The following is a 24,883-nucleotide window of genomic DNA, read 5'->3' on the forward strand; positions in this document are numbered from 1 at the left end:
TCAAATGTCCTTTAAAAATTAAACTTTGATAAATTGGATCAAATGCTAACTTAAGTTTAATTAAGTTTAATTGCTCTATTTTAAAAATAATTTTTATGCTAACTTAATTAAAGAACGATGTTAATAACTAATCTTATAAAGAACATGATTTTTTAAAATGATGACTCTTTAAAAAAAACTAAAACAAACGCACCATTTAGCCAATTAATTAACAACTCAAATCAGAGAGAAGATAGGAGGAAGATCAATTCAAGAATCAAATTTATAAATTCACCATCTTAATTTAATTTAATTTTTTTTGTATGAATATTTACCATTTTAGATTGACGAGATTAGTATCTCATTGATAAAGTTAAAAAGTGGAAGGAAAAAGAGTGAATAGTTCATGTTGCTTATAGGCTTAATTGTAATTATTGAACTTCTATTTTAATATATTTACAAAAGTTGGCCTTCCTATTTTGAAATAATTACCGTTTAATATATATATATATATATATATATATATATATATATATATATGGTGTAACATTACTCAAATGTTACACCGGTGTAATTTGATCTCTCCCTATATATATATATTAATATTTCAAATTTTCAATATCATATATGGTAGTAGTGGGTACATTTTTTTTTTTTAAACAAAGTGTGTACATATTTTAAATAAATATATAATGATTTTTTTTAAGCAATATAATATAATGATGTAAAATCATCCAATGAAAAAATTGAAATATTAGAAGATTTTCTTGCAATTTTATGGGTGTTTATCATTTATCACATCATCGGCTTCAAAACATATTATTTTATTAGGGCCCGTTTGGTGCGCAGGATAGGATAGTGATAGGATAGGATATAAAACAGGATAAGGATAGGATATGATATCAGCAGGATAACAGTTATCCTCAGTTATCCTATCTTGTGTTTGGCGCACACAGGATAACAAACATGATAACTATTATATCATGTTTTTAATACATACTTGCTCATAATAATATGATAAGATATATAAAATATTTAAATGACAAAATTACCCTTGTAAATCAATTGTTATTTTTTTAAAATTATTTTGTAATACTTTGAATTTTTTAAATAAAAAATATAAATAAGTAATCAAATAAATTTATATAGTTTTAAATAAAAAAATATGAGAAAATAAAAAATTTTAATTTTTTTTTTATGAATCATGATCAAATAAATAACCCAATGATATATACATGTTAGATAAGCTAAATAAATATATGATATATCTCATACGTAAATAATAAAAATACCATTGCAAAATAATTATATTTAATTTCTTATAAAATTTAAATTAATATCCATATTTTACGATTTTTTAATAATTAGTTTACTTTAAAATATTGTAATTTTAGTATAATTTTGATTTTTTTATATTATGTAAATTACAAAATTACCCTTGTGAGAAAATCACATGTATATTTAAAAATTAATTATTTTATTATTAATTTACTATCAAATTATTTTATTATTTATATTTTATTAATTTTCATTTTTTTTATTTTAAAATATATTTTATAGAATAAATCAGTAAAAAAAAAAATATATTTCCTATCCTGCCGGTAACCCAGCTCAAATTCAGGATAAGAATTTTAACTAGAGAGACAGGATAGGATAAGCTACAGGATTAACTTATCATATCCTGTTGTGTCACCAAACACTGGACTGAAACAGGATATGATACAGTTATCCTATCCTGTCTCTTATCCTGTGCACCAAACGGGCCCTTACTTTTTTCAGAGATGGACAAATTTCATAAACAATTAAAATAAATAGTTTAATTGTTGTGTACTGTTGGTGTAAAGATTCTTTACACATACATCCAATGATGCGTTGCCACATCATTTAATGAATGTGATACATCATGTGTTTTAAATACCATACATGATGTGTCAGTATATTATTGGATGCATGTGTAAAATAATTTTACACTGACGGTGCATATAAATGAAATTCTAAAATAAAAGTATTTTTGTTTCTAAATTCTTCAATTTCTATATGAGTTTAATTAGAATACTCTGACAGAGTAAAGCCGTTTACACGGTCAACCAATTAAAATCATTCATTTAGACACATCACCCTAATGTTAAAAATAGAAAATAAAAAAATTAAATCAAATCTTTCCTAATATACCATATATTGAATATTGATTTTTTAAAATATAACGTAACATTAACTTGCATCCTATCCTTGTGTATGGCAAGTATAATATTTTCTATTTTTGCATATTTTTTTGGTCGAAACCCTTCCTCTGAGTCTGAACAAAGAAACTCTTGATTTAGTAACACGGTCCATACGAAAGCTAAATCATTTGTTCTTGTGTAGTGATCCCTTGCCTCTTCAATTGATCCAAACTCCATTCCTTCAAAAGGCTCTAATGGAATGGTAGTCCATTATTGAGAGGATCCATGTCAAGAGCTACCATGGTGAAATCTTCATCATATTTTCATCTTTAATCTGGCATAATGACACAAACAGACCTAACAAAATTAACATGCTAGTAAAACTAAGGTCATACTTGTAAAGCTAGGAACAAAGGATATTGCACTAACAAATTTGGAAGAAAAAATGAACTACTTGATGTAAAATTAGGAAATATTTGATTTAAATTTTTTTTTTTTTAATATTAAGGTGATGTGTCTAAATGAATGATTTTAATTGGTTGACCGTGTAAAATAATTTTACTCAGTCAAAGTATTCTAATTAAACTCTTTCTATATTACTCGGTCTACATGTACCGAGAAATATATAAAAAAAAACATCTAAATTACAGTATTAGTCAAGATAAAAAATCCACATCTACATTTCTTTTCTTTAGTATTGATTGTATATTTATTATCAGATAACCTTGATTACTTCATCATGGCTTTCTCTTGCAATAATTGAAGAAAAGGTGGGTGGTGAGTCCTAAAACAAACTAATTTGATAATTTATTGGGCGAGGGGACTGAGATTATGAATCACAATAATTATAAGCAATCTTGAAAAATAATACACAAATTGTTAGTAAATTTAATATAATTAAATATATTAAATCATTGTATATGAATTAGTAAAGAAGGTTGGTGGTTTTGCCAAGTTTGTTGGTATCGGAAATGCTCTTGTAATTGTGGGTGTATTAGAGGGACGGAAGCAGTCTCGTTTATGATATTTTATGGGTTTTAGGTCAAATATAAGAAGGAAAAAAAAAACTTCTTTGATTTAATATAATGTTTTCATGATTCAAATTTAATTATCATCAATTTCATCATTTTCATGATCCAAATTTTCGTTTAACTGGTTCAAACTTTCATTGCTACTATTAGCCGATTTTTCTTGGATATCTACATTTTTTTAAAACAAATTTATCAAGAGCTCCTTGTTGTGATTTTATTAGCTCTTCATTTTTTTTTTTTTTCATTATCAGATAAATATTTCCTAGACAACATTTTCTAAGCTTCAAATATATAAAAAAAAAAAAACTTAAGTAGAGAATAATAGCTAGAATGTTGACTTATAAGAAGAATTGAAAAACCGTAAGATCCAAATGGTTGGAATTGGATGCAAAAAATAATATGTTAAGTATTAACAATTTATAGAAAATACGTTAAATAACTTGTTAATATAATTAGGAACACAAAAAATAAAACAACATCAAAATAAACCTAAATAAGGAAAAGCTATAACATTCATACATACCTTACAAAAACACAGGAATTAGAAAACCACAAAACAAACTCAACAGGAACAAAGGCAAAAGTGGTGCCATCGTTTCGTTTTTGTTCTGCGAAATTATATTTTGGTGATCCTACCAATTATGTCTAATTACGTTTTCTACCAATTGAGTCTCACTCACTTATTTAGTAGGTATAAAAAGAAAATTTGGACCTCGGGTCACGTTTTGCATCTTTCTTTAAGAATTTTTTTTTATATATAATAGTTGGTAGGCAGGATAAAAAAAAATTAGGTCCTTAAAATAATGGGTCTTGGTCTATGACATCCATTTCCTCAACTCAGGGTCGGGCCTGGACCGAAGCTAGCTGAGAGAAAAAGATTTAGCGTGTGTTTGGTTCTGCGGCGGAGAGAATTGATTTTGGCAGAATTGATTCTGTAAAATTGATTCTGGTCAAAATTGATTTTAAGCTGAAGTGGTTTATGTTTGGATATATTCATGAAAAAGTGAGTTGAACAAAAAATTTGAGTGTAAAAATCAATTCTAGAATCAGAAGCTACGATTTCTAGCTTCAAGTAGAATCAATTCTGGAGGCAGAATTAATTCTACTTTTGAGAAACCAAACAAGTCAGAATCAATTCTACACGTCTGTTGGGTCTTGAGGGGGTCCGGGGATCATCACATCGGGCCTTGAACAATTATATAAGTGAGTTGGACACCACACTTTAACTCAAAACCTTAAGGTGTTAGGTTTATGGGTCCTTTCACTTATAAACCATTCAACATTCATTGTTTCATCCGATGTGGGACTCAACTCACACTTGAAATACCAACATCTCCCCCTCAAGTGTGAGTCCATCCATTACTTTATGGGTATGCTCCCCCTCGAACGGAAGCTTTTTCATCCACTTGTACCGCCGTTGTGAGCCATCAACGGGACACGCCGCCTGAACACCCTGTCAGGAAGACTTTCGACACAAGGAGCCGGATCAACAACCATCGGCTCTGATACCACTGTTGGGTCTTGAGGGGGTCCGGGGATCATCACATCGGGCCTTGAACAATTATATAAGTGAGTTGGACACCACACTTTAACTCAAAACCTTAAGGTGTTAGGTTTATGGGTCCTTTCACTTATAAACCATTCAACATTCATTGTTTCATCCGATGTGGGACTCAACTCACACTTGAAATACCAACAACGTCCAGAATCAATTCTAGATGCTCCAGAATTGAAACCAAACATACACTTAGAAAAGTTGAAGTTAATGTTAATTCCATATCATTTGTGAATATGATATTAAATCGTGCAACTAGTAGTGCTATGAGATTTTCATTGGTGAAAAGTACCATAAGATTGTTGAATGGAGAGTGGGAAGTGAAGATTTCTCATTCTTATCGGGAAGCCAATAAGTGTACGGATGCATTGATAAATATGAGTTGTATGCTAGACTCCAATGTTGGTTGTTTTTAGACTTGTCCGAATAACATTAGAGATATTCTTATCGGGAAGCCAATAAATGTACGAATGCATTGATAAATATGAGTTGGATGCTAGACTCCAAATGGACAAAAAAACAAAATCGTGGGACACGACATTTTGAAACTATGTTGAGCTAAAAACTTTCCATACATTCACTATATTTCCCCTATCTTGAGCTGAAAACTTTTTTTTTTTTGGTACAATTCTCTTTCCATGCATCTAAATACAATGTTAACCAACAATAAATTTTTTGAAAATCAATATTTTTCTAAATTTGGCTTAAGGTAATAATAAAAATGATGTTACTAACAAATATTTATTGTTTTGCTTCATTTTTTTACAAAAGAGGGCATAATGGTCAAAGAAAAAAAAAACTAAACCAATATTTCTAAGCATGCAAATCCCGAAAATATCATCAAAAAAGAAACTCTGAAAATCGATATGAGAGGTCTCCATAACATGAAAGTTCATAGAATTGATTGAAATGTTAGAGAAGTCTTTGAATGCACTCCCGACAAGTATGATTAATTTTGACATGCTAATTCTAAGAAAGAAGTCTTTGAATGCGATAAACACGCATGAAAATTGTCCAAATAAATTTGCAACTACTCGTAACCATGTTCGTAAGATTCTTAAAATTGCTTTCCATCAAAGATGAGAAATTCGGCCTCTCACTCCAGGCCAAATCTAGACTAAGGTACATGTTTCACATTTCTACACGAAGAACTTCGCAATCTCACATCTTCCTTGTATACCTTTTGACCTATCTCCCATTATAGTCGTGAAGAGGGCCACTACTCCATAACCTGCAAGGATACCAACCCCTTTGCAAGCTTTGTTACTATTAAGTTTGATCCGACCATAAGGGAGTGACTTCCTTAATTTATTCTATTTGTCTCATAATATCAAGTGATATATTTAAAAAATTTATTTTTTAAATATTATTTGTGAGTTTATATTATCAATTAAATATAAGTGTATTAATATATTTTTATTTATTATATATAATTCTCTGAATTACGCATCTAACTACATATTAATGCAGATATTCTACTGATAAATAAAATTCATTTTATCATAAAATATATAATCGGTAATTTTTGAAAAATACTTAATGACCCATGCATCATTTAGAAAATTACAATCAAATCTATTTTTATTTACAAAAAACAAAAGAAGAGTGTGTACAAACTTGTTGAATGTATTGTTGTGTTGTTGGAGATTGTTTGAAGTCCCACATTGCTTAGGTTCCTGGGATGTGAAGTGTATAAATATGTGAGGGCAACCTCACCCTTTGAGCTAGCTTTTGGGGATGAGATCTAAGCATATTTAACATAGTATCAGAGCTGGGTTAAGGACTGCAATGTGGGCATTTGACCCAGGACCACGCTAGGCGTGAGGGTGGGCGTTCAATATGTTGTTTGTGTTGTCGGAGTTTGTTTGAAGTCTCACATTGCTTAGGTTCCCGGGATGTGAAGTGTATAAATATGTGTGGGCAACCTCACCCTTTTAGCTAGCTTTTGGGGATGAGATCCTAGCATATTTAACATGGTATCAGAGCCGGGTTAAAGACTGCAGTGCGGACATTTGACCCAGGACCACGCTAGGCGTGAGCGTGGGTGTTGAATGTATTATTGTGTTGTTGGAGATTGTTTGAAGTCCCACATTGCTTAGGTTCCCGGGATGTGAAGTGTATAAATATGTGAGGACAACCTCATCCTTTGAGCTAGCTTTTGGGGATGAGATCCAAACATATTTAACATACGGGAATTTTCCTTCTCTCTTGTTTGGCGGTCATGATGTGGTGTCAGCTGTAACTTTGTCTATGGTGGCGTGATGTTATCACTTATCAACTCGGGGCGAGGATATAATGATGGTTGGTTTAAGTCCAACGTTAGTTGTTGTGTTGTTAATGAATTGGATTCCCTGCAGTCAAAAGGTTAATCACAATCATTCATTTTTAAACCTGGGCCACCAAAATTTGCATCCAAAGACTCACAATGCATGAATGCATGAATGCATGGATAATTGAATGCATTGAATCCAGGTCCGTTGTTAATGGCAACAATACTGAATTTTGGAATTTTAAATGGTATGGGAATCAAGCTTTATGTGAATTATTTCCTGACTTGGATTACACCCTTGGACGCGAATGAAGAGCAGCAGGTGTTAGACTTTCAAGGATTGTTCGACGGTTTCTCACTACATCTTACTAATCTAGATCATTTGCATTGTATTCAAGCACTTGATTTTGTGCTCTTCATTGTAAGTGATTGAATACCCCTTATACTCCCTTATAATATATTTTGCTTATAAAAAAAAAAATAAAAAATCCAACTCAACCTAAAAATTGGCGGTTGAACCAACGTTACAACATGCAATTTCTAAATTAAGCCAAAATTTCTGTCAAAAAAAAATTAAGCCAAAATTGAAATTCTCTACATAATTTTCGGTTTACAATTTTGGACAAAAGAATGGGAAGGCACCAAGAAGAGGGGACGAAATTGAAGAACAAAAATTAGAATAAATTCCTCCACACATCATGTACACAATAGTAGCTTTAACAACTTGCTATGGCCTTACTATTACCCACCATCCAAATAAGTTAGTCTAATTCTGAAAAAGTGGCCGCAAATAGAGAATTGTACTCTTGCATATTAGGTAGATGACGACCAAAGAGCTTCTATTATTTTGTTTGTCCCACTTTCTTGCTAAGAATAAATGCCATGGTCCCTCCTCCAAGTATCAAATGGACACAATTCAAATGTGATATTTCTATCACACACATCACATAAGAAAAGAAAAAAAAAGCCATAGGCAAAAGAATATGTATGAATTGTAAGACAGCTGTAGAGTTGTCCATTCTAAACAGTATGCCTTATAATTTTCACTTTGTTGTTTCAATTAATATTGTTTCTTTGTCAAAATGGGTGCCAATTTGGTTTTGGTGGGTTCATTTTTATTAATAGCTCTTACCCCTTCCAATGATTGGTACTGGTAGTACAATATTATCATATTGCACGCATTGTAGGACCCTTTCATCAATGTAAGGCAAGGGTCATGACTCATGAGTCACAAAACGCTACTCAATGAAAATAAAATGGTAATATAATGCCTAGCTATATAGCTCTCATCCCAGTGGGTTACAGAGAAGAGCCAAATAGTTAATTTAATTCATAAGTTGTTGATTCATAGAAAGATTATGTAATATAGTATTAGTAGCTAAGTTTTATCTTGCATTTGAGAGACTAAATATTCTTTTCGTACCCTAATGAATTGGTCCAAACGGTAAAATCTCCGGTCAATACTTTCTTCCTTATTGTGTCATAAAAAATGAGGACACAAATCTCATGTTGTGGTGAAAATAATCCACACTTGAGAATCTTTTAACATTCCTAGAGAGTCAAAGGTCTAATTATCAATGGATTTTTTTATTATCGTGGAATTTCTTATAACTCGAATTTTAAGTACTTCATCCTCATATACCTCGTATATTTGTGAGGTTGTGAATTGTTGTGGAGTCTTTATTAGGATTAAAAGAAGTTTAAGTGTGGATTGTCTTTACTACACAATAGGACCATCTTCTTATGCTCAAATATAATGTATACTTCACCAAACTCAGGGATGTACGACTTCAACGAAACCTGATTTTGATATTAACCAGGTCAAGTAGAGAGACTAGGTTTAACCTAGTCGTTAAGCATTAAAACGACATGTGAAATTAACACTTGACATGGAGAGGTCACGTATTTAGTTTTCAAAAAGATCAATCATCAAGAAAGAAAAATAACATACATTATTTCAACCCTAAAAAATTTGACCTTGAACACAACACATCACATGTCTCTATTGTTCTATTCGAGAATATTTGGCGTCCATTGTGAAACTGCAATAAAATGTTTCACACACCTACACCCTCTTTAAAACCCTTACAAATGGTAGCTACTAGGAATTCAATGGCAAATGGTGAGAACGCAACATTGGCTGCAATGCAAATTGTGGTCGATGTGAAATCAAGACCAAACTCAAACAACAAGTAGCTTCCATAAACGAGTTTGATACCTAAATGTCTATCATCGGGCCACAAAATCTCTAAAATATATATTGCAAACAAAGGTCACTAACAACATGTTAGCAAATAAAAAAAGAATAAGAAAAAATTAACTTTCAATTGATGGTTTAAATAAATACGTGATTACACTTATATGATTACTCTTAACGCAATGTGATGATCTCTAGATATTTTAGACTATCCCCCAACACAAGGAAAGTGTGGTAATAATATGCATACGGATTGTCCTTTGCTTTTTGTATGGCTCAATATTTTCCACATATCATTTTTTTTTTTTTGAAACTGCAATAAATTTATTGAAAAAACTCCACCTAAACACAAGTAGTGTTTGGTGAGAAAAAGTCAGAATACAAAAAGAGGCATATAGGAGCTAGCAACAGAAACAACAAGAAAAGCTCAACAAGGGAGCCAAAAAAGCAACACAACCACAACCACAATACAGAGAAACGAAAAACACCTATATAATAGCAATAGTAACACCAAACCCCATCCTACCAACACAACAAGTAGTCACCTATTGAAGCAATCAAAAGGACTCCAATTCCATTCATAGAGAAGGCATGGCCCAGATGCCATTCTACTGATGAACCATTTCCAAGACACTAATTTAATTTGATCCACCATCTCTTCAATATTCACCACTTTGTTATTGAAGACACAATCATTTCTATGCTTCCAAATTACCCACATGAATGAGTTCCAAACAAGAATTAATCCAGCCTTTGCTCTTTTACCTTTGGCACAACCTACTAACATAGCAAACTATCCATCATCACAATAGTTAATACTATCCATCCACATATCATTAGTTAATACTAGTAGTACTAAACGCTGACTATCCATCATCACAATGAGCCAATTCCCATGAATGGCCTCACTGACCTACTCTAGTTTGAAACTTTGAATTTTCTATATAGGCCAAAGCTAGTAGTTATAATCAATTTTCTCGTATTTTAATTAAGAATATTGCAATCATCGATCTAACAAGCAAAATTATTATACTAGTATTAAAATTAATTATCCAGCTAGCTTGCTAGCTACCCCTAATAAGGTCTATTGACAATATGATATGGACGTCCAAGCTTAATTGAGACATGGACATGGTAACTATACCATACATGCACTTATGCATGTTAATTGAAACCGTCCAATTTTGTAGGTGTGTACTAGTACGGGTTGATATTTCATATTTGGATTTGGATTATTCTTCATCAATTATTAGCGGCAAAAATCGGTCATAATCGTTGATTGTAAAACAAGTTGCACTTGCTGTCAAAAAAAAAAAAAAAAGTTGCACTAACAATAAAATTGGTTTTTATGATAAAGAGATTTAAACTTCTTAATCAGAAGATTGAGAGTTCCATATATGACTATTCATGTCAAATATTTCATTTAGAAGAGAATTGTGGGCGGGATCGAATGAGCAGCTCATCTGATTAAGTTAGTTGAGCTAAGAGTTAAGGAGGTGGAGGTTTATGATTCAAGTCTGGCAAGAAGAGAAACTAACATAACATTGTAATATACTAACAACTTTTAAGATTGATGTACACGTAAATTAGAAATGAGTCTAAAACCTTAATTGAACTAAAAGAGATATGTGTTTTTTTTTTCTTTTCACCACCTGTTTTAATCTGGTTTGGAAATCGATTTTGACATAAAGTGTTATAGTCCATTTTCAATCGCAATTGCGGAGTATCAAACCACCCTTCACTCTTTCGTATTAAGTTCAGCGTCAATCCCTATCGAACTAACTAACAATTAGTTAGATATGTGTCATTATGTCTATATACTCTTAATAGACATGTATGTTGTTAACCATAAAGAAAATAAGTTGTTGTAATTTGAACGTAGTACTTTGAAGCCGACCTAAACCTTTGTCTCCGTGTGTTGCCGACGACGACACGACAGTACCCACACGTGACCCTTTGCCTTCTACTTCACTCACCACTTGCTTCTTCTTTTTTATCCACACCCTATTACTGTTTTTCTTTCTCACCCCTTTTTCCTTTTTATACGGGAAAATTGTTTTTTTCTATCTTTTTTATTCACAATCATAACACGAATGAAAAAGACTAGTAGTAAGCTTAAATATAAAGTGCAAACTTAACTTCATGTAAAATCAATTAAAATCACTTTTTTATGTCTTTACCAACATTTCCACTTTCCTTTTCTCAATGAAATGGCTTAGCTTTTGTTTGAGTGGTACATGAATTATTTCAAGTTTTCAACTAATAAGACATGCCCACATACACCGTATTAATCTCCTAAACTTTCGTGCTTTTATGCTTTTAATGAATTTGGGTCTTTTCTTTCTCAAACACCTAATTAGCACTAGTACTATATAATAAACCGACTTAAAAACTTTGTGGATTTCAACTACTTCACGTAAAGTAAAGGTGGTCAATTGTACATTACGCGCAAACAAGTTTATTTACAGTGAATATTTTAAGTCAAATTTTAATTAATGTCTTAGAAGTGGGCAAGGATAATCTTACTATTTGACAATTTTATATAAGGGCAAAACGCCCAAAGGAAGTAATTACAAAGTAATTAACTTAGGGGTAGAGAACCCCATATTATCATAAGCGGTTATCTCACTAATTGATATCGGACAAACATCATAAAAGACTTTGTCATAATCAAGCGAGCATTTTAGATTGACCAAGACATCAGCATACTTGTTGACCTCTCGGTAGATATCTGATAATTTCATTGACCAAGGCATCAGTTTGATTGATGGATGATAAATATTTCAAATTATAGACTTTAAAGCAAAATTATTTATGCATAGTATTCTTCATATATATTCGTTTATTTTTTATCTCTTCGCATGCATTAAATTTTCTTCTTTTGTATAAACATTTTGTAATGGACCCTCTGTTTAGTTTTGTTTCTTTGAATTCTAACAACAGGCCATCACAACACTTTTGAAACTCCATGTGAAATGCGTGGGGAAATTAATATTAGAACCGGCACTTTCCCAACACGTTCATAGAAATTTCACGTTGAAGTAATGAGAAAATAAAAAGATTCAGCTATAGAGGAAGGGAATAAGTGAACTATAGTATGTTTTAAATTAAATATGAATTTTTTATATAGTAAAAGTTTAAGATAAAAATAATAAAAATTATGATCTAGAAATTAAATTTTGAGCTATTTTTCTGAAAGAATTTTTTATAATGTTCTAAACATACATGCGAAAAATCATTTAAAAATACAAGTTGTCTTAATTTTCTAGAAACTAAAAATTTAAGTAAATATTAAACTTATAATGCGAGTATTTTGTAAAGACTATATATATATTTAACCTATATTTATATAACATAAAAATTGTTATTTTTAATATAAAGTTTACATTTTTTATATCTTAGGGAGTACTTCATTAACTAATGCCCGAAGGCTACTTAATTAGCATGATTTTTGTTTTAAACTGTTTGAATCGGTCAAATGAGTTATAAAGTTACGAAAAATGCTAGTAACTAATAGTGAGACCCTAATTAAGGAAATAAATATAATAAAATTATTTTAAGGTTTATGTAGTTAAACTCTTAAAAGTAGGGGTGGACAACGGATCGGGTTGGGTCGGTGCGGACCCAAACTGCCGATCCGGCTCAAATCACGGGTGGTATACACTGGCCCACTTCGACTCATGTCCTCATGCGGGTTTTGCGGATTTCGGGTCACTCGGTTTTCGGGTTACACGGATGGTTTCATGCGGTTAACAACAAACTCAAGCAACCAACATCTTTTTTTAACAAAAAAAAAAAAAATAAAAAAAAAAACCAGACCGAAACATAATGAAAAGCTTAGAAAAATGAGTGGCATCAACCTCAAGCATCAGATCTGTATCATAAACAAGCAAAGAACTAAATTTTGAAAAAAACAAATGACTAAAACATGAAAAAGTTGAGATTTGAGACAGAAAGAAAAAGAAAAGGAGGATGAGAAAGTGTATGGGACGGTTATCCTCAATTAGTTTCCATGGGTGGTGATGAGAGCCAAGCCAACAACATTTTTATTGAAGAAGTAAACAGAGAACCAACACAATGATTTTACAGGAGATAAGTAAATCTATTAAAGGAAGTAAAATATTTGTTTCTTATTACGTATTAATATAATAATATATAATAATAAAGTACTAAAGATAAACTTCATCTATCATGTGGGGGTTAATATTTTCATTGACCTGTCATATTCACTCTGACATAAAAGATTATCACTAGCATCAATACATAATTGCCTACCAACGGATCTGGACGGACACCGCTGGGTTTTGGATTTTGATCCGCACCCGACCGTAATAACTTGTTTGTACCCGATTTTTATCACATGCTAACCCGCATACCGACCCAGCCCACCCGTTTGCTGTTCGGTTTTGCCGGGTTTCTCGGTTTTCGGTCGGGTCAGTCAAACCTGTCCACCCCTACTTAAAAGTTTAAAAAGTATTTTTTAATATAAAATTTATTTATTTTAGTCTATTAATCAATGCCTTAGAAACGCTAATTAACATATCCTAAAATTATTTAAGTAATGAACTTCATTTAATAAGTGCACAAAACTTAAATGGAACACATACAGTAAGCTAGAGAATATACGATACGTATTTCTTTGTCAGATAAAAGTGGTTTGATTGACAACGATTTGAAAAAATTACTGTATTAAAGTAGTGGGCATTCGAGTCTTAAATTCCCATATTTTTTTCACATTTATAGTGTGTAAGTCTAGTCTTAGTAGTGTTAGATAATATTTTATTAGGGCTTTAGGTATTGAGTTTTTATGTGTTGGTAGTTTAGTAGTTCATTAAAAATTATTATAAATTCTCTTATAATTCTTATTATGTCAAGCAATGCAATTCTGATACTATTGAACCCTAACTGTTATTATAAATTGTCATGTAATTTTTACTTTGAACTACAGTAGTAGTAAATGGTACTCCTACAGTATTACGGTAAAAAAGTAAAAATAGAGTGAGATCAGAGATGATGTAGTATAATAGTATTCACTATTCAGCAGCATATCTTTACTGAAACACTCTTCCTTCCTGGAACTGAGCATATGACGTCAAACTCATAAACCCAACTCCCAGACACTCAGCCATTCCAATTATACACATCCCATCTCACCCTTCATTTCCAAATCCAACGTCCAATATCATCCCCCAAATTCCCAACTGGACCCACTCGGTCAGGTTCAAATCAAATCAAACCTCCCCTGAAACGCATGGTAAGTTAATCAAACAACAAGCAACCATCCATCTTGGGATCATAAACTCGAAATCCACCCAAGGTCAAATCAGTAATCTCACATAGACACCTACTCCTCCTCTTACTCTTCCGTAGTACTTGTAGACCTCCACGTCACACATTTTCAAACCTTCACAGCCTGGCAAAAAAAAAAACAACAAATCAAAAACTCCCACGCGTAAATCTCATCATCCTCTTTTTCTCACAGCTGTCTCCTTTACTCGGGTATATAAATACCCATTGCATTCGTGTCTAAACCCAAACTCAAATTCATATTCACATTTCAAATTAACTCTCTCTCTCTCTCTCTATCTAATCTATTCTTGTTCCAATCCAAAAACTTCAAACATGGGTCCTAATTACAACTTTGCCATTGTTCTTTCTTTAGTACTATTGTTTCTTGTTCAAGTACCCACACTCACTATGGGAGAGCTTGTACAAGAACAACCTCTTGTACTAAAATATCATAACGGCCAACTCCTAAAAGGACGGATCGCCGTTAATCTAATCTGGTACGGAACCTTTACACCAATCCAACGATCAATAATCGTTGATTTCATTAACTCTGTAAGCACTTCCGGTGCTCCTCTTCCATCAGCAGCTTCATGGTGGAAAACTACAGATAAATACAAGACGGGATCCTCTGCTTTGATTGTAGGGAAACAGTTCCTACACCCGAGTTATTCTCTCGGGAAGAATCTAAAAGGAAAAGATCTTATTGCTTTAGCTACGAAGTTCAATGAACTTTCTTCTATTACCGTTGTGCTTACTTCTAAAGATGTTAATGTTGAAGGTTTTTGTATGAGTCGTTGTGGGACCCATGGCTCTGTCCGACGTGGCAGCGGTGGTGCACGGACACCTTATATATGGGTTGGAAACGCGGAGACGCTTTGTCCTGGACAATGCGCGTGGCCGTTTCATCAACCTATTTATGGACCACAGTCGCCACCGCTTGTGGCGCCGAACGGTGACGTTGGTGTTGATGGGATCATTATAAACTTAGCTACGCTTTTGGCTGGTACCGTTACGAATCCGTTTAATAACGGGTATTTTCAGGGACCGGCGACGGCGCCGCTTGAGGCTGTTACGGCTTGTACTGGTGTTTTTGGGAGTGGAGCTTATCCAGGTTATGCGGGTCGGGTTCTTGTTGATGGAGCTTCTGGAGCTAGCTATAATGCGCATGGTGCGAATGGGAGGAAGTTCCTTTTACCTGCGATGTGGGACCCGCAAACGTCGGCATGCAAGACTCTCGTTTGAGGAGGGGACCGAAGAATTGACACGTGGCGTGATGTGGTGTAGATATATATGGTGGGTTTGATAAATACCGTGGCAGGTGAATGATGCTGTGGCTGGTTGGGGGAGTGTATTTTTATGCAGTTTTTGTCGTTTAGTGTGACGTGTAAATTCTGTTTCTAAATATAAACTTGTTATAAAATTTGGAAAACGAGGGAAAAAAGAAGCATATCATTAATATAATGTTGTATGTATTATTTTATGTTCAAGTGACATTTCTTTTCATTTCTTTATTGTATAAAACATTGAAAAGGTGGTTGTTGTGGAGTGAATGAGAAGGTGTAGTAAATGAAGAGGGTAAGTTTTATTACCTTATGGTAAAAAAGGGAATAGTCCTATAATGGAGAGGTGGTTTCTTTTGTGGTGCTGGGGGCCTGGGAGACAATTATGGAGATGTGGCAGTCATGATGACATTGGTGAGGTGAGTTAGTGAATCTGATTCGGTCTAAAAGGTTACAGGGATGTATTTGTTTTTACTGATTTAGATTTTAGTGGGTCCTTTTCCTATGCAATCATGGTTCGGATAAGTTTTACTGTACGTACATTCATTGTACACACAGCTGAATATGAGGATTGGTGAGGGTGAGATAGCTTTCACCATTATTTTGCAATCCAACCAAAGTTGAAAATGCTTACTACTCTTCCCGTGAAATAAGTAAAAAAGTTGATAATGCCATACATAGTTTTCAAATAGACAATAATATTCTGATTAGTGGTGTTACATACTGTCTGTTTCCAGTCCATGCCAAGCAATATCGCAACACACAACAAAACTGTAAGAGATAATGTTTCTTACAATTGATCAATTATAGAAAGGAGTTGATATTTTGAACAAATAATTCTAACCAGGGTGTAATTTTGGATTCCAGTATGCATTATTGTTGTTAATAATCAAAAGCAAGCGTGATGTAAGTAGATTCAGAAGCATTACACTTTGGATCACATTGAGTGTGTAATTGTGAGTAAATATATTGGGAAACTCCCACAAATTATGTCACCTTTAATGTGTCACGAAGAAAATACAAACATCATAGAGATGGACAAACAACAGTATATGAAAGCAACAGCTGAAATCAAATAAATTTTTTTCCAATAATGTGTTATGCATAATGTGCTTAGTATTTTATTGTTAATGCGATTAATTGGAGACTACACCCCTAAGACATGTGATTGCTTGTTAAAATTAAAATCGTTATACATGTTTCAAAGCCCACTTTTGAATAAGCGCGCTTAATTACCAGGTGATTCCGAGATGTCAAAGTAACCTATGAATTACAAGACAAATTATACAAAAGGATTTTGCAAATCCAACTGTGGATTACCAATTTACAACAGACAGACTGCTCTAACAACAATGCTTGAACTTTGTAAACACGATTTGGGGCTCCACCAACAAATAGAGATTAACTTGCTTAGAAATAGAATATTGCAAATTTAGGTGAGAATATATATTAAGCTGTGTTTACTATGGATAATTTTACAAAGAGCATTTGAATTTATATATAAACACTAAAGCAAAACCATAAGAAAACACCACAAGTTTACAAGGTTCACCGTTAAATGTGTTCAATCATCCTCACAGGACAAACCACCTCAGTCTAGGCGGTCCAACAGTACTCTCATTATAAGCCAAAACATCAGTAGCCATGATAACATGTGAGGGAGGGGGAGTAGGGTATTATGTCCATCCAACAATCAATAAATCCATTTCACCAGAATTTGGCATTCAATAGTAGGGGCTGTAACGCATCCCCATTCTGAACCTTGGAACCTTTCTGCAATCAACAAAAGAATGCTGTAAACCTACACTATCACATAAAACAGATAATATTGTGAAAAGGAAAGAACCGAGTACAACATGCATACCCATATCCATAAGGAGCAGGGGCATAGGCAAAAGGAGGTGCATATGGAGTTCTGCCTCGAAATCCCATGTAAGGATTACTAGGACGGCGGGGACGAAATTGCTTCATCCCAGGTACATTGGTCCTTTTAGCAGTTACCTGCAAAAAAGTCCAAATAAGTATAGACAGCTCCAAAGAGGAAAACAGACTTTTTTTCTTCAAAGGTAAGAACCTTCAATTGACGTCCATGCAGTTCAGATTCATTCAGCGAAAGAGCCTCTTGAACAGCTTCCACTTCAACAAATTCTACATAAGCATAACCTTTGGGTTGGCCAAACTTATCAGTGCGAATGGTGACTCGGTTTACTGTTCCACACGATTGGAAATGCTGCTGCACTTCTTCGGGAGTACATGCATAGTCCACCTGCAGAAAATATCAAACCCAAGAGATCAAAATTGATTGACAATGCGCTACAGCCTTCACAATAGAAAACAATTTAGAGAAAGACTGTTAATTTCAGCTACAAAGGGAAAATGTCAGACTCCACCAACCAAATAGTTTAACTTTGCCTGTAATTTCAGACCGGGGAGGAACAACTTTCATTAGCAGCTCAACAAAAAAAATCATTTGAAACATGGGATTACTATAGCATGAAAAGCTGTAAAAGAAATCAATTTTCCCTTGCTCATAGAATTGCAAGTATCAGCATTTTGCTCTACCAAAGTCAGTTACTAATAAGAGACGTGTAAAATCGTGGAACTGGAATTTCATAATTATTGTTTAGAGGATTGTACTCATTAATTAAAAATATAAATAACTGTAATCATCATTAACAGTAATCCACCATGAAATTCGCTATCTGAAGTGCACCTTGCCCAAGTAACAATTGTCACTATGTCCAGCCCATGAAATTTCGTCCAAGTAACAATTGTCACTATGTCCAGCCCATCAATTCCAAACTGCTTGTCCATGAAATCAGTTGATATGTTGGTGAATTATAAAAAGCAAGAAAGAGAGATTATTAAAACTTCCTCTTCATCCCATGGATAAAAAAGGAATGTCAAAAGACCCCTCACCGTGAGAAAATAATGCCTATAAATTTCTTGAGTGCTAAGCATCACCAAAAGTGTCCTTTGGCTTTGCCATCCAAACTACAGATGCCAATGCACATTGCACAGTCAGTCCTTTACCTATATAGGGGTCCTCTTCTCATCCGTAGAATTCCAGGCTGTCGAACTGCAATATTATCCATTCCTCTGTCCATCCATCCACCCACATCAACTCAGGTAGTAGTTATAACTCTTCATCCTAAATCCCTCTCCTTTTCGCCCTAAATAATAGATTATGCTATTTTTCTCTTTCCCCCCTTAACTTTTTCAGTATCGAAATCCATACGTTCTCCAAACAATAAATATAACTTTCTTCTACTCGATAACTAACACATCAACTTTCTTATCCCCTTTTCTATCCCTCTAATGTGTTTTTTTTTTAATATTACATCTTTTGTTTTTCCACTCTTTTTTTTATTTCATAAATTTGATATTTCTAATTTTTTTTTTCTCCGCCAGCTATATGTTTTATATTTATATCGTATACTTCCAACTGCAGCATGACTAGAGCAGAAATTTATAGATGGAAGCATAACCTGCAATTGTAGTCAAACATTATGTCAAAGCACAATGCCAACAGTAGAAGGCAAAATCATTTTTCTAAATATTCATCATCAAACAAATAAATTCTCGCTACCTACATAGTGAACTGAAGACGGAGTTGACTCCTCGATAGTGAACATATAACTTTAGAATGTAGAACAAGAAATCTCAACCATTGATGAAAAATCAATGATTGATACTCCATACACACACATGATGACAAATCATAAATGTATTAAAATATTAAGTGATTCTTGCCATCAATGGGTGATATATTACTTTACCTTCACTATAGAGAGGATAAATCCAATTAAGATTAGTGCATTTATCATTCAATTAATGGTGAGTGGTGAAAATATACAGCAACAAATATAGAGAACTTTGGCCAAGATATACCAGAAACAATGTTTGAAAAGTCTGATAATTGAATTGAATTGTGTATATACAAAAGACCACCAGGTTGAAGCAAAAGTACACCAGATTGAAATCGAAATCAAATCAGTATGAAATTAAAAGTTCACAAGGAAACAGGGAAAGTCCAGATGAATAAATATGAATGGCCTGAAGAAAGCTATCATCATCATCACCATCTTGATAATAATGAGTTTTTGCATGCAATAAAATAAAAAATTAAAACTGGCAGCCATTCACTGATGTTATGGAAAGGAAGAGACACTGACAAAATATATATGACTTCCGGAAAAAACTTTACTAAGGTTGCATACACAATTGAGAGAGATAAAAGGTTCATTCGTCCAACAGAGCTGGTGAAATTGAGTAGCTAAGGAGTTTGGAAGAAGGGTGTTCCAGAATCAAGAAAATTGGGGTTTCAGGTACCTTACCAACAGAAATAAAAAGACAATGGCCATCTGGAGAAACTCAAGTGACTATGGTGGGAGTGGCTTTAAGTAGGAGGTGAAACAGTAACAACTCTTAACATAATCAGGTAAAGCATAAAAGTAAAACCAATATACTGATACTATTATACATGCATGTATGACTTGGCCTTGAGGAACAGTTCATTTGCTCTATCTCATCATGCCATATTCAACTTCAATTATAAATTTGTGTGATTTTTGAGTCATAAAATATCTACTCATCCTACACAATCTTGGGTGCTACAATCTGGTTTTTAAGCTCTAATACTAATAACCTGGGGTAAGCATCCAGCTGATTTACTGTTTAACTTGAATGGAAAATGTTTGCAACAAAACGGTCCTTAAAATTCTACTTGTGTTGACTTAATTACAAACATTAATATCAAATTCTTTTTTTCATTTTCGGGATATATGTATATACATGCATCAACTTTCCAATCTCTTTGCTTCTCCTTTCCACCTTATCTCGTCTACATGTAAAATCCCATACAATCATATCTACACTATATTCTGTATTGTGCTGCACTGTTTCAATTCTGCATATCAATGAGCCCTAAATAACAGAAACTAACGGTTACACTCATGAACAATGCTATACATGAACAATCAAAGCATCCACTATATAATAAACCTATCAATCAAAAGGAAAACTGTATAAAACAGTGTACAACAGCACAGAACATGCCACGTGATGGTCAATCTCTGTTAAATCACAATTTTTCCTGATCTTGCTATTGGAAATATATGGAAAGAAAAATCATGACTAGTTAATGATTTGGGAGTCCCACAATATTCTAACGATGGCATTTCCACAGACATGCACACACAGGTAACCGTGTGCATATTTTCAAATCCACTAAATGTTTTACACAAGATTATAGTTTAATGATCTCAAAATGTTGTAAATGATGCGATGCTAGAGGCAATCAAGAGGAAACCCAAACATGTTTTACAATTTACAATTAATGTAAACAAAATATAGAGGTATAAGCTCCAGACTTAACAAACTCATCAATTTGTTCCTAAAACCAGCATATACACATATTTACACAGGCTCATGTAATTGAACCAATCACTCTGACAAAATATATAAATTAACTGCATCCATATTATGAAGCATGAAAATAAGACAACTTAATAAGCAGAATAGAAAGTTTTAACATAAACAGGGGAAGAGACAGCTCACATTGCCCACAAAGATTGACCGAGAATCTACTTCCTCCCTATTAATCTGACTTGCAGAAGCATTAGCGGGATCTGTTTGGAGATAATAATCAATAACAGAGACAAGAGTCTAAGAATATATAGAAATGGAATATCTTGCACAGTAAGAAAACAGTGGTCAAACCATGTGCACAGCAAGGAGAACATGAAAAATTAGAAGTAAATAGACCAAGATATTCTCATAGAAAAAAAAGTCAAAGACAAAAAGAAATGCATTACTTTGTTATATTTTTAATAAAAAAGTAAGTCTAATAAAAGGATTGTCATTGTGCTAGGAGACACTAGAGCATCTCATCACATGACGGAGAACATCTTCATATGATATACATTCCCCAGTGGTAAAAATAATAGGCAACCTGATCATCATGGCACTCAAGCATCCCATAACATTTTTTTTTTGTCAGGTGCATCCCATAACATTTTTTTTTGTCAGGTGCATCCCATAACATTTCCCCATAATAAAACAACTAAATCATCCACCAAAAACTAAAAAGTTGAAAAAAACACTGTTGACAAATTAAGCAGAACTTCTTTTCCTCGAGAGCTTGGTCTCTCCCAAATCCCAATCAATATCCTTTCTGAAAATAAATGCCTACAGATTTTTCCTTCCATTTCCTTATTTATTCAATAACTGCCTAATCACACAATAACTGCAGCCTAATAACAGTACTGATAAGAGGTCTAACAAAATGCTAGGTGCCCTGATCACCAGGGAACTCAAGCATCCCCTAAAATTTACCCTAATACAAAAAACTCAGGTATCAACTATCAACCAAGAACTAAAAAGTTGAACAAAAAAACAGTTGAATTTTTTTCTTTTGTGTTAACCCTCTGGTTGTCAGGGGAAGGGGGCCCCGGTAATCCAAAGTTCGGCCGCGAGGTAAGTAAAGTCTGGCCAAAAATTGTCAACAGGAATCAAACTCGGGTTCTCCCGAACGATAATATTTGAAATTTTTTCAGCATGCATGATTACACTACACAAAAATATAAATGGAGTGCAATGAAATATCTTATCTTAGATAACCAAATTAGACCGTCTTTCCCATCTTCCAAAACGAACTCTTCAATCTTAGTCCTCAAACAAACAATTAATGGCACAATGTCAATGCATTACCAAAGCAGGCAACAAACCTAAATCTTAATTTTCTTTCTATAGGATATAAAATTAAATTCAAAACAAGTACACTAGAGCTAAATCAAACATCAACCATAACCAATTCAACCCTACTTGTATCAAACAAAATCCACTAATCCAGTTATTAAAAACATGAGAATTATCTTTTCTTGAAAAAAATTAGCAAAATAGGCAATGCTCCAACCAAAAGGGGACAAAATGGAGTCACCTTGGACAGATCCCATCTCTTTCTCAACCTTTGCCTGCATCTCCCGCAAAGCAGCAGCTTCATCTTCCATTTCCTTCAACCGCTTCTTCATGTCATCCAAATCCTGTAATCATCATAATCAACATTGATGTGTGAATCATAATTAGGGTTTTTGGAGTGAAAAAACCACCGAAATTGAAATGGAAATTGTGTAGCTAAAATGAGAAAAACGGAAAGTATTACATACGGCTTCGTTGTTATCGGCGCCGAGCATATCAACGTCATCGTTTTCCATGTCTCCGTCGCAGAAGGTGCGGCGTCGTCACCCGCGGTTCCAATCCCTTCAGTTCTTCTACAATTCCTCCCTTTTAAGGTTCTGTTTTCATTAATGCAACAAAAAAAATATGTAAAATAATTGATAAATAACTGTAGTATTTTTAGTCAAAATGTAAAATAAATTGATAAATAACTGTTTTGTATTTTTATTCAAAAAACAAAAAAAAACTATTTTAAATTTTAATGTATTTGTCAATTTGTCAAAAAGAAAAATGAAACTTTTAGTCAAAAAAAAGAATTTAATTTATATATACCATCGGTGTAAAATTATTTTGCACATGCGTCCAATAATATACTGACACATCATGTATGGTAATTAAAAACACATGATGTGTCACATTCATTAAATAATGTGGCAACGCGTAATTGAATGTATGTGGAAAAAAAAATTACACCGACGGTGCACAACAATTAAACTCTTAAAAACTATTTTAAATTTTAATGTATTTGTCAATTTGTCAAAAAGAAAAATGAAACTTTTAATCTCATATGTTTAAAAGTATTAAGTTGTTTCCACCATTTATATTAGTTAGTCCTTATCATCAGTTTTTCCATGAATACAGTTTGAACATTACGTGTGACTATAGATTATGTGTATGTTTGGTTTCAATTCTGGAGCATCCAGAATTGATTCTGGACGTGTAGAATTGATTCTGACTTGTTTGGTTTCTCAAAAGTAGAATTGATTCTGCCTCCAGAATTGATTCTACTTGAAGCTAGAAATCGTAGCTTCTGATTCTAGAATTGATTTTTACACTCAAATTTTTTGTTCAACTCACTTTTTCATGAATATATCCAAACATAAACCACTTCAGCTTAAAATCAATTTTGGCCAGAATCAATTTTACAGAATCAATTCTGCCAAAATCAATTCTCTCCGCCGCAGAACCAAACACACGCTATATATGTTGAAATAAGAAACTCATAATGCAAGCAACACCCTTTTTTATACCAATATTTGTTTTATAGAGTATATTAGCAGTCTAGAAAAAAAGAAAGTAGTATATCGTCATCGAGAGCTTAGCTCAGTTAGTAGGAATGTCGCATATATTATGCAAAAGTTAGAGTTCGAACCCTAAACATTAGGTGAATTTTCTCACCACTAAATTACTAAATGAAAAAAAAAAGTAATATATCGATGATAAAAAACCATGGTCAAAATATGTGATGTAAATTAGGACATTTATTATGATAGGGTAGGTAGAAGTATCTATTTGGTTAGCAAATACCATCAATTTTTCCAAAACCAAACCGCTTTTAATATCTGTCAATTTTTTTTGGGTGGTATTTTGATATATGTCAATTGAAAAGTCTAACTCTATATCTGTCGGTTTTATTCTTGTTTTCAAGGATTAAAACAAAAATTCGTTATATTTGCAGGAATGAAAAATTTATTTAATAATAAATTATATAGATTATAGAATAATGATAATTGTACAAGACAATTTTTGGAATAATTTTGCTCTTTCTTTCTCTCTTTACCGTTTCAAGTTCTGTTTAGTAAAATTAAGTTATAAGTTAGTTTATAATTGATAGTTAATATCTAATAGCTTATAGCTAAACAGGTAGTAGAATGAAATTAATGTCCTAGCTCAAATGACAAAATGCTGAAATTGTTAGGCCGGACGTCGTGACCCGGGTTCGAACCTGTGATCTCACAATTATATGTCAGTTTAATTTCAGTGGATTACCACTTCATCTAAGAAAAAAAATACAAAAATGACATAAAAGTGCATAGATATTCCATAGTTGATAGTTATCATATTTTTAAAAATAAATAAATAATAAAATTAAAATAATAAGGTTAAAATTAAAATAGAAGGTAAAAAACTATAAGCTCAAACGCTAGTTGAAATAATGTCTATT

The 24,883-nt window shown here is 33.0% G+C and overlaps 2 protein-coding genes across 2 annotated transcripts; one reads left to right on the plus strand and one right to left on the minus strand.

Annotated features, from left to right (window-relative positions):
- The first annotated feature begins 14,714 nt into the window (after window positions 1-14,714).
- LOC123912730 (protein EXORDIUM-like 2) lies at window positions 14,715-15,985 on the plus strand. The gene has a single exon (XM_045963288.1). The coding sequence runs from the start codon at window positions 14,816-14,818 to the stop codon at window positions 15,722-15,724; it is 909 nt and encodes a 302-aa protein (XP_045819244.1). The 5' UTR covers window positions 14,715-14,815; the 3' UTR covers window positions 15,725-15,985.
- Window positions 15,986-17,199: 1,214 nt separating this feature from the next.
- Window positions 17,200-23,087, minus strand: LOC123912732 (polyadenylate-binding protein 2-like). Its single transcript, XM_045963290.1, has 6 exons — window positions 22,929-23,087; window positions 22,703-22,805; window positions 21,322-21,392; window positions 17,837-18,028; window positions 17,627-17,763; window positions 17,200-17,535 (listed from the first exon to the last, which is right to left on the minus strand). The coding sequence occupies exons 1-6, from the start codon at window positions 22,974-22,976 to the stop codon at window positions 17,487-17,489; spliced, it is 600 nt and encodes a 199-aa protein (XP_045819246.1). The 5' UTR covers window positions 22,977-23,087; the 3' UTR covers window positions 17,200-17,486.
- Window positions 23,088-24,883: the final 1,796 nt, after the last annotated feature.

Source organism: Trifolium pratense, linkage group LG3, assembly GCF_020283565.1.
Source record: "Trifolium pratense cultivar HEN17-A07 linkage group LG3, ARS_RC_1.1, whole genome shotgun sequence".
Taxonomy (NCBI): Eukaryota; Viridiplantae; Streptophyta; class Magnoliopsida; order Fabales; family Fabaceae; genus Trifolium; species Trifolium pratense.

Coding starts and splice junctions, on each gene's coding strand:
- LOC123912730 (XM_045963288.1), top strand. CDS start 14,816: ATGGGTCCTAATTACAACTTTGCCATTGTTCTTTCTTTAGTACTATTG.
- LOC123912732 (XM_045963290.1), bottom strand. CDS start 22,976: ATGGAAAACGATGACGTTGATATGCTCGGCGCCGATAACAACGAAGCC. Junction 21,393..22,702: donor AGAGATGGGATCTGTCCAAG/GTGACTCCATTT, acceptor ATCTCCAAACAG/ATCCCGCTAATGCTTCTGCA. Junction 17,764..17,836: donor TGCATGGACGTCAATTGAAG/GTTCTTACCTTT, acceptor ACTTTTTTGCAG/GTAACTGCTAAAAGGACCAA.